This window comes from Anarrhichthys ocellatus, unplaced genomic scaffold (assembly GCF_004355925.1).
Source record: "Anarrhichthys ocellatus isolate YVR2014 unplaced genomic scaffold, GSC_Weel_1.0 scaffold41, whole genome shotgun sequence".
In the NCBI taxonomy this organism is placed as follows: Eukaryota; Metazoa; Chordata; class Actinopteri; order Perciformes; family Anarhichadidae; genus Anarrhichthys; species Anarrhichthys ocellatus.
Window position 1 is genome coordinate 1,340,385 of NW_022280071.1, and position 10,515 is coordinate 1,350,899.

Genomic DNA, 10,515 nt, shown 5'->3' on the forward strand with positions numbered 1-10,515 from the left:
CTTTTAGCCACAGCTAACCCTATCCTCGGACAATTCCGAAGTCGTCGGTCCTTTGCCTTCCAACAACCCCAGGAGGAGATCCCCGAGGGATATCGTCCCTCCACAACGCCGCTTTTCCACCCCCTCGAGATCCAGCCGCCCGAACGGCCAAAACCACAGCGACCCTTCTCCCCCGCGCCAACGCTCCGATGGCCCCATACATCCTGCATTTCCGAGTGGACAGTCTCTCGACTGAAGCATGCACTCACCTAGCTCAACATCCATTTCCACCAGTCCGACAGAAAAGCAAACTCTTCAAACTGCTCACGGACGCTCAGCACTACACCTCCCTTGATCGCCGAGCCACCAACGTCAGGTGCTACGTCGATGACGTCACAATGCACAACACGCCCAGACAAGCCAAGTCACTCACACCAGCCCCTCTAGAGGGCCAGTTCGCATCGTACCCGCTCCTTACTCTCTGCATCAGGGATATCTCATCCTGCAGCCGCTTTTCCCCAATCTGCACTTCCAACCCACGCACATGCATCCCTTCATCCCAGCATCTTTTCCTCTTCCCTCGCTCCTGCCTTTCTGTTCAACACAACACAGGCTATCGATCACCGGTAACCACATGTACCTCACCCAATTATCCAGCCATCCACACGCAATCCCCACATCTCCTGGGAATTGCTAACCAAGCTCGGCCGCTGCACTCAAACAGCCACTCCCCACCTGCGCAGACATCACCAGGCTCCACCTAATTCCCAGCCTGGACTACTCCACGAAGTACATAAGAATCGATCATATCACGTTCCCCATCCGCCTCGCAGGCGAAGAAGCCGGTCACCTAAGGCAGACATCACCAGCACCTCCAAAGTCCTTACCACCGAACCTGACTACCGATACCATTTCGTTTTCCTTCGGAAGGACGCGTATTATTCCGCAATGCGTCCGTCCAAGAGCAGCCGGAAAATTTGCTTACCTGAATCCGGACAAACGTCTTGTCACCGCAACCTCTCGGTGCATCACCTAATTCTACTTTCTTAATCACCACAGTCATTATTCTGCTACCTACTGCCACCCACTGGCACAGGAGAGTATTTAATTACGTAGCCAGCTACTATGTTGCAGGCCCAGACGTTCAACCATGGCAAATTATTCGAAGCAACCAATTAATATATTATTTGTGGACCGATTTAAGCGAATCCGGATATTTTTCCCACGGCCTACCTGACGATCTCTCACGGCACACCGACGGGCTACAGCTCAGTGGTGAAAATCAATGACCTAGACGACTTCCTCACCGTCACACTACCTTCTTCAAACCCAGCACACGGTCTAAACAATCGGCTTTCCTCCACCAGAAAAAATAAATAAATAGAATCAATAGATTAAACAAAATCCTCGTTGCCACACATCCCGTTAGACGCCGCCGCCGTTACAAACCTCCATGACCACGTCACACTTGACGAAGCACGTAAACCGAGCTAAACTGACACCAGTTCCTCTCCTCCCGGCATCTCCTTCTTCCATGACGAACACATCACCAAGCTGGAAGGCATCCAGCTTTTCACAGACGCAGCACCCTCGATCAGCTTCGACGGCTTCTACAGTGACAATCGGTCCTTGGCCGCTTGAATTCTCATCCTCCACACCTTCCTCCGCGATCTACGAAACGCATCCCATAGTCATAGTAGCCATTCTTTTGGGGCATGAACAGTCTATTAAAGACCATTGCCATCCACTCAGAATATAGCGCCTAAACGGCTGCCCCTCACTTCGGACCTCCTCACCTGCGGCATCCTCACCTCAGCTCAGGTCATCCGTCTCCCTTCATGGACAAAGCATAAAAGTCCACGTTCTTGCCAGCTTCTTTCGCTGCTCCGAGTTCACCGCCTTGAACTCCATCCGTCCCGACACGCCACCGCGTCAGACATCACATCCATCCTCCCGACAGTCATCTATCACCTCAAATGCCGCAAGACCAACCAATACAGTCCACCTCAACCCATCTACCTTTTCCGACCAGACTCGTACTCAAGTCCGTACAGACCCATCCGCGACTGCTTAAGCTCAAGTTCAGCCAGCCGAACTCCCCGCAAGATCCCCTGTTGCGGTCTCCGGCTCACCACAACTTTCGCCATATCTTGGCCCGATCCAGAATACCCCCAGAGTTTACTCGGCGCCACCTCCACCGCTTCAAGCCAAGGAATTTCCGACCAAATCCTCAAGATACGTGATTGTTGGTCTTCCCCTGCATACCACCAGAAACGCCCATCGGCGTGGAGCTATCTTTTGGGGACTCTGCACCGCCAGAGCTTCCGAAGAGACGGCCCCCACTCTACAGTCTCCAGTCCCCCCGTTCCCGCCACCTGCCGGACATCAACGGTCCCCCATCGATCACCTAACCTCTTTTCTACAAACCCTCCTCGTTTCTTCTTCCCGACATCCCTTCATCTCTTCCAACCTACCCTACATCCCTTCATCCATCTAACCTACATCCCTCTACCCCTACCCCACATCCCTTTATCTCTTCATCCGTACCCCACATCCCATCATCCCTCTACCCTACTCCCCTTCATCCCTCTACCCCTACCCTATATCTATTTCATCCCTCGACCCCTTCCGCTTCTTGAATCTAACAATCATTCCACTATGCAATAAACCTCTCAAAACTCATACTGTTATTGGCGTGGTCCTTGTTAGTGAAGGCTTAATATTAACTTCCACTGTTACTGTAAAGCTGTTAGAATTGTGGCCTATCTTCTATTTGCAATTAATATGCATTCAATCCAGTTCAATTATTTAAATTAAAATGATCTACTCTGGCTAAGGTAGTTTATCAAGAGTAAAATAATCTATACACACCTTTGCATTAGCAACCCACTGGAATTAAGATACAGGCACCTTAACACTCTCTCTCATTACTTCAGGGCCCTTGGGAGCAACTGCACTTAGGACTGTTGGGACTGGAAGTACACGGGCTGTGGTCATCACAGTGAACAGTGTCTGGCAGTGTGATGAGTGATGAGAGGGCATGTGAGCCCTTGTTGCTGTACTTTATCTCCTTGGAGCAAAGGTTGCATGTTTCATCATGTTACGTTTTTTCCTCCTAAATCGCGATGATGACGAACGCTAAAAGTCGACCAAGTTCCACATGCAGTGGACGTTAACTTAACCCAGCAAGTCTGAATGGTAACGGAACATAACATAACTTAAACTTTAACGGAGGGAAATGAAGACGGTGTAGACATCTTAACGCTGATTGGCCAAGACTCGACACGTCACATCAAAGATGTTTTATTGCGAAGATCACGATATCACCTCTTCTCCTTGTCTCACTCCAATCTGAAAAACGCTGGCTGGCCAGTTGCCCCCCCCCCCCCCCCTTCCTCAAAAAAATAGAAACTCTACAGATCTGCACGATTCACGTGGATGACATATTTTGATTCGAAACGGTGAATTTTGCCGAAAAGCGACAAGTTTGCAGGTATGAAAACTAAAGTAAAAAAATGAATAATAGCATATCTAAAACATATTGCTTATTGAATATTCTTTTTAAAGCTTTTTTTTTTCATTGGACAAAATACTAGCAGAACACTGCAAGACAAAAGATGAATGGTTTGCCATCTTGGCTTACTGAGAGACCTTTACTAGGCTCCTGATTTCATGGCAGTCTTTATTTACTGTCATTCTAGAATATCAACGGTACATCTGTTGTACTGTCAATATATTTTTTTATTATTGTTTCAGGTCTCCTAAATGACACTGGCAAATGTGCTTGCTTCTTTTCGATGGCGTAAAAATTCTTCAATGTAGTCTCCTATGACTCTGACGGGTGAATGACCCTAACCCAAAAAACGGAGAAGCACAGGTTGCCATTTGTGGCAATGTAGGGCTGAAAACCCATGGCCACTACATCCAAATCATAGATTGTCAAGCATCTCAAAATAATGGAGTCTTGAGCAAGATGTCCAGCTCATTATTACATGAGTGAGTGGCAAACATGCACAGAGAAGGAGAGACACACACACACACACACACACACACACACACACACACACACACACTATATGCTTGGTATTCTAATCTGTGTACATTGGTATATTGCTAGGCTGAGCCCTTAAGAGGGTTAGAGAGGCACCATGGTATTGGCTGGGATTAAAGTACTATTACACTAATAAATCACTGTAATGAGAACATGGGGTCAGCCAATTCTGGGGGAATTGTAATCGTCTTGGGACAACACTCAGAAAGTCCTTATCAGTCTATTTAACAACGCGCAGGCGCCGGCCACATGTGTCTGTCACACTGTGAGCTGGAGGCCAGAAAAGTCCAGTTGCATGTTGGGCCGTTTCACGATAAGACCACCAAGATGAGATATGGTGGAGCTTTAAAGGTTCTGCTGGGAGAACTGGGCTAAAGGATATCCATATTTGCACATACACAGAAAGTTGAGCTTGGGTAGGTAACACTGGAGAAACCAGAAAGGGTGCACTAGATTTAGAAAACAAAAAAAAATCCAACTAGCAAACCCCGTCCCAGTGTTGTGCCAGCTCTTCCCTAAAATACAATTAGCTTTACGGAAAGTGTATTGGAGGAAAATTCAAATGAAGGTGAAAGTTCAATAAGAAAGTATTTTCTTTCGCGTTTCACCCTTATTCCTTTGTATTGTGATATTCTGCGATTTATTAAATGCTTTAATCTTCTCTGTCACCTCCCTCCCCCGACGCTGTCAGAGACCTGACATTGCCATATCTGACCAATGTTCGTCCGTCAGAGCTGACATAACACCTCGCCATCACGACCACAACCTCCACAAAGTTCCAGTAAATTCAACTGGACATTCCTATCAACCACCTGCTGGCTCTACTTCACCATTACCAGTCCGGTCCTCTGTGGCAGTTTCATGTGGACCTACTGTGTATTTAATGCAGATGCTTCATGTAGTTGGAGTCTGATAATCAAACTCTTCAAGATGGCGCCATGGACGGCTGCCTCGGTGTGTTAGTGCTCATTGTTTTGTGTTTTTTTGTTGTAAATACTGTTTTCTGCTGCGATTCCCGGAGCTCTTTCACCAGAGACAAGCTCATAAACATCAGGGGAACAATTCCAGCGGACGTACTTCAAACTTTTCTGTTAACTTCTGTGGAATTACTGGACATTCTCGTCAAAGGTGCGCTCACCTTAACTCATGCAGTGAAGCGCCGTAGGAGAGGGAAACGGGCCGGCTCGCACACCGCTGCCGCTCACTGTGCAACACACTGGACGAACTTCAGCTACTGGTGGGGAGAGACAGAGACTTTTCTTCATCCTCCGTTTTGTGCTTCACTGAGATACCCTAGGTTTACAGCTTTTGGGGGGGGGGGGGGGGGTACGGACAGACACCGAAACAAACATTTAAAGGAAACATGGTGTTCATGTGTTTCTTTAATGACAACCACAAAGTGTGCAGGTTTTGTCACTACAGTGTATCTTTCGGGGCTTCTGGAAGAACATTTCCAGAGCCTCTCGATATGGGAAGTCACAAAGGGCTGGCCCATTTATCGAGATCCGCAGGCAAGCTGCAAGATGGTCTCCTTGCAGTCTATTGCGGATGTTTGTCTTGACCTGCAAATACATTAACTGTTAGGCTTTAAAAGTGATAGCTGATAGCTTAAAATAGCAACAAATCCCATTGTGAAAAGTATTTATTACCCTGTTCACGGTTGAGAAGTCCCTCTCACAGTTTACACTGCTGACCGGGACCATCAGGGCAATGGAAGCCAGCAGGCTCATAGTTGGGTACAGGACACCAAACTCCTCATATTTTGAGGACATTTCAGACAGTATGGCCAACTGTGTCTTGTTCTGAAAAGGTTCAAAATGATATCAGTAACACAGTATAGTGTTCATGATAATGTCATGTGAAAATGTTACATTTTTAAGTTACCTTGAGTGGACCAGAGACCACTTGCTCCTTGAAAGAGGTCCATTCTTCGAGGACTGTGCCAAAATCGACATGGGACCAAAACTTCTCTACCAGTATCCTCAGTTTTGTGTGTGCAGTGTCGTCAGGGAGTGTAGCTGCTTGTGGACCGAGTATCCCAAATGCAGCCACGACTCCAACCTCACAGAAACGTCTCTCGAGGTGGGCAATGAGGCCATCCAAATATGGATCCATCACCTGATCACATGAAAAATGTCAGTAAACTATTAGTATAAATAAAACTGTGCAACAACTAAATTGAAGTTACATCTATAAAGTCAGCCAAAAGCCACATAATCATACCTGTGATTGAAATCTTTGCCAGTACTGCTGTCTGTCTCCTGCATCATCCCCTCTTCTCCCCCTCTCCTGTTCAGCAGAGATGCAGAATGCCCCCAGTCCTGAAGGGTCATCCACATTTTGACCACCAGAACCTTTTATGCTCTTTATTAAGGCCAGGGTGACAGGGACCTGGGAAAATAAGCATATTGACTCATGTGAAAAGATTAATTGTGGTACCCTATGTTTGTGCAAAATAAACATGAAGATAAAACATAGCAGTTGAGCTGAGCTATTTAACTTACTTGCTCTTTGATTGCCAGGAACATGACATCCTCCTTTTGGAAGAGCTTAGAGAGGCGTGCCAGGTGAGGGAGCACATCAGCTTGCAGGTGAAGGGAGACAATGAAGCGATAGGTGGCAAGGAATGAATACAGTCCCTTAGCAGTAGGACATTTGCGGGTCTCTACTTGCTCTGCTAAGGCACCCAGTACAGCAGTTATGTTTCTTAGGAGGTTTTTTACTGCTTCATGTTGGGAGAGCCATCGTGTGTCCTTTACTTGCTAGACAATGACAGAAAAAACAGCTGGTTTAAAAAAATTAATATAAATGCAAGTAAAGTATTCACATATGTAAATTTATTTGAGGCATAACTTACTTACATTCACTTTCAGCTCAGACACACTGAGAACCTCTGCAGCGGCTTTCAGAGAAGCAGAGCGGTTCTGAAGTACAGAAACAAAATATTTAAAACAGTTTAATTACGTACAAAAAACAAGGTATGACACCTGTCTTTACAGCAGCACCATCAGTTCCAAGGCCAAAGATGAAATGTGTGGGGATGCCCTTCTTGTGAATGATGTTCTTTAGTGCTGCCACTATTGAATCTGCTTTCCCATCAGTCAGGCAAATCAGATCCAGGAATTGGCAGAAGACCTTCCTCTCATTGTCCATGTATCTAATAATGTCCATACATTTTATACATTTCAATTATCTGTATATTGAAATTGTATTGGTTAATGAAATGTTACACTTTGAGTAGACCTACCTCACATGAATGTCTAGCTGTCTGCACACAGAGACATCTGTGGTCTCATCAATCTCCAACCCTATGGCTTGTGACTGAGAAATATCCCTCAATATTGGCTTCACGATAACAGCGGCCAGAATTTCCAGCATTTCATCTATGATTCGATGTGACCTATAGTTGATGCTTTTGCCAATCTAAAAAAATGTTGGAAAGGTTAACATTAAAAGACGCTCGACAATTAAATGAAGTATATGAATTCTTTATATCATTTTATGCAAGAAAAATCCAATTTATTGTCAATATAGCGATCACATAAGACAAAACTAAAAATATGGTCAACATTTACAAAAGAAGCTTACATTTGGCGTGCAGCACTTGGGCTCGTTTTTGTACTTGAACCCGGAGCAGGAGAGCTACTCCGGCTGCTACTCGCAGGAGAGCGAGTGTTGCCATTTTCACCACCCTGGGAGCGTTTAAAAAACACAGATATAGCTGTCTGCTTTTCAGGTAGTTGACGCAACATATTTTCTGACGCTCTCTCTCTCTGTCCGCTGGTGGGAGTGTGCTCACCTGTGTGTGTGCGTATCGGGGCGGAACTCCGCCGTGCGCCAAATACAGAGATCAGAGGAGAATTGTAAACGCCCGACCATGTAGAGACAGAAATGACATGCCGTCGTGTAAATAAGATAAATAACATAAGGCTGTTTAGTTTGTTTAATAAAATAACAAGGTATAGACCTGTTCTATAGGAAAGGTAAGCGTAAATGACTTCTGTTGTGATCTGGCGCTATGTAGAAAACAAAATTAAACAAAATTAACTCGACCTTCAAGGGGGGGCGGAGCGCCCCTCTAATATAATGGTAGGGGAAACACTGTAAACTGTAAACCCTTTTACTCCCCCGTGAGTTCGCTTCTAATGGAACCCTGGGAAATAATCAACAGCCAAGGTGATGGCCCTTATGCCGTGAGGATCCTATTAGGGTGGGTTGTCAATGGTCCTTTGAAGGGCAATAGTGGTTGTTGTCAGAAAAGCTGCTCGACCATATATGCCAATAGGATATCCATTGTCAGATTGGAAGAGCTGTTGGTCGCCCAGTACAATCAGGATTTCAATGAAAAGTCACTGGAGGAGAACCAGGAGATGTCAATGGAGGACCTCAGGTTCATGGAGATCTTGGAGAGGTCTACTTGTATGCAGGAAGGTCATTACTGCATGGACTTACCCTTCAAACTGGATGACATCACCATGCCAAACAATAGGTGCATAGTTGAACAACGCATTCAAAGCCTCAAAAGAAAGTTCGAAAGGAATAAGACCTATCAGGAGGAGTATACAGCATTTCTTACTGAGATGATTGACAGTGGATACGCAGAAGTGGTGCCTAAAGATGAGTTGGACTGTAAACATGGCAGCGTGTGGTATCTTCCGCATCACGGGGTGTATCACCCGAAGAAGAAAACCCTGAGAGTGGTTTTTGACCGTGGAGCAGGGTTTAAAGGAACCTCCTTGAACTGTCAACTTTTACAAGGTCCTGACCTTACCAACTCTCTCTTTGGGGTCTTAACAAGGTTTAGACAGGAGAATGTTGCTCTGATGACCGACGTCCAGGCTATGTTTCACCAAGTAAAGGTGTCAGAAAAGCAAATCGATTTTCTTCGTTTCCTGTGGTGGCCCATGGGAGACATGTCACAGAATCCAATAGAACACAGGATGAGGGTACACATCTTTGGAGCAGTTTCATCACCAAGCTGTGCCAACTACGCTTTAAAGAGGACTGCAGTGGACAATAAGGATGACTTCAAAGTGGAAGTGACTGATACCATCAACAACAACTTTTACATGGATGACTGTCTAAAATATTTGCCCACAAAGGAAGAAGCAATGCAGTTGGTAATGGACCTTGCCGACATATGCTCAAAGGGGGGATTTCAGCTGTTAAAATGGACAAGCAATAGTCAGGCTGTATTGTCATCTATTCCCGAAGCAAAGCGGTCCAAAACCACCAGGCAGCTGCACTTGGAACAAGACAACCTGCCTGTAGAGATGGCTCTCGGATTGAATTGGTTCGCCCAAAGTGAATTCTTCAAATTTGAGGCAGTTGTTCACTGACAGTGTAGTTACAGCCCTATACTGTCCTTTACCTGTACAGATACAGCCACAGGCAGTTATTTATACTGAAAGATACTTTTTATTTTAGGCGGACAAAAATCTTCAATTTCTACTGACTTCAAAGGCCCACTGCTCTGTTTCTGTATGACCTACAGGTTTTCTGACACTTCCACAAGGAATCTTAGGGGGTTTTCTTTCTAGAAAGACCTCATTGATGCATATAGTCAGAGTGGTTCAGAAGCTACAGCCATTTTAATTTGGGTATGTCATTTTAGGCGGTTTTGCTCCAAAATAGGGGGGAGTTGGAACAGGTTTTAATACACATGTGATGTTATAAGACCGCTTATTTTGCTTTAACATTAGTATCGGTGACATTCGAGTGAGTTGAAACCCAATACTTAAAAGTGAATACTGCCACTTCTCCAGCTCCCGCATCACTCGCCGCCATGTTGGTTCAAATCAAATTTTCATCGGCAAGCAATGCATCTCTGGATATACTGGGCCGCAAAGGATCCATCAGTTGTGTCCTCCGAATCTGGGATCAGAAGGCTGAATTCGTCGGCTGCATTTGAAGGAGTCTTCAACAAACATGCGAATTGGAACAACCTAGTCGCAGCGCTGTGACGTAACCGGTTTACGAATGCAGCCTCCGAAGAATGCAGCCCCTGAATTGAGACACAGTTTACGTACCTCGGACAAGTCATAACAGAGGGTTTTTTGGGATTAATCATAGTCTTCTCCTGATTTTGCTTCTAGCCGCCCGTCACAGCGACTGACTTCCCCTAGGTCAGAAATCTTGCCCTACTTGTTTATCTGCATCATCCCCCCCCCCCCCCCTATCTTCACCCCGGCTTCAAGGCCACTATACTAGACTCCCTGTCTCAGTGACATGAATAACATGATAATGATACAGGCCAATATCACAGTATGAATGTGAATATACATGGATACATTTCAAATTACGGATATGATTGATTTTACACAAACATATTTCAAGACACAAATACATTTTTCCCACACTGTTGTGAAACTAGCTAGCATAGCTTTGTAGTAGTAGGAGTTAAAGTTCAAAGGTTTGTAAGATGTTTTTACATGACATTACATTTTTAGCATATTGGCATGTTTGGCGGTGACAATCCCAGTATC

General features: G+C 45.4%; 1 protein-coding gene across 1 annotated transcript; it reads right to left on the reverse strand.

Annotated features, from left to right (window-relative positions):
* Positions 1 to 5,412: 5,412 nt before the first annotated feature.
* Positions 5,413 to 8,139, reverse strand: LOC116394793 (uncharacterized). The gene is made up of 7 exons (XM_031868111.1): positions 7,278 to 8,139; positions 6,892 to 6,954; positions 6,535 to 6,792; positions 6,254 to 6,421; positions 5,915 to 6,148; positions 5,680 to 5,832; positions 5,413 to 5,592 (listed from the first exon to the last, which is right to left on the reverse strand). Exons 3-7 carry the CDS (start codon positions 6,556 to 6,558, stop codon positions 5,413 to 5,415), a joined length of 759 nt encoding a protein of 252 aa, XP_031723971.1. The 5' UTR covers positions 6,559 to 6,792; positions 6,892 to 6,954; positions 7,278 to 8,139.
* Between the last annotated feature and the right edge of the window lie 2,376 nt (positions 8,140 to 10,515).

Excerpts from the sequence above, each read along its gene's own strand:
- LOC116394793 (XM_031868111.1), bottom strand. The coding sequence starts at position 6,558 with ATGTTCCTGGCAATCAAAGAGCAA. Across the intron at positions 6,149-6,253 it reads GGCAAAGATTTCAATCACAG|GTGATGGATCCATATTTGGA; the intron begins GTATGATTATGT and ends TCATGTGATCAG. Across the intron at positions 5,593-5,679 it reads ACTTCTCAACCGTGAACAGG|GTCAAGACAAACATCCGCAA; the intron begins GTAATAAATACT and ends ATGTATTTGCAG.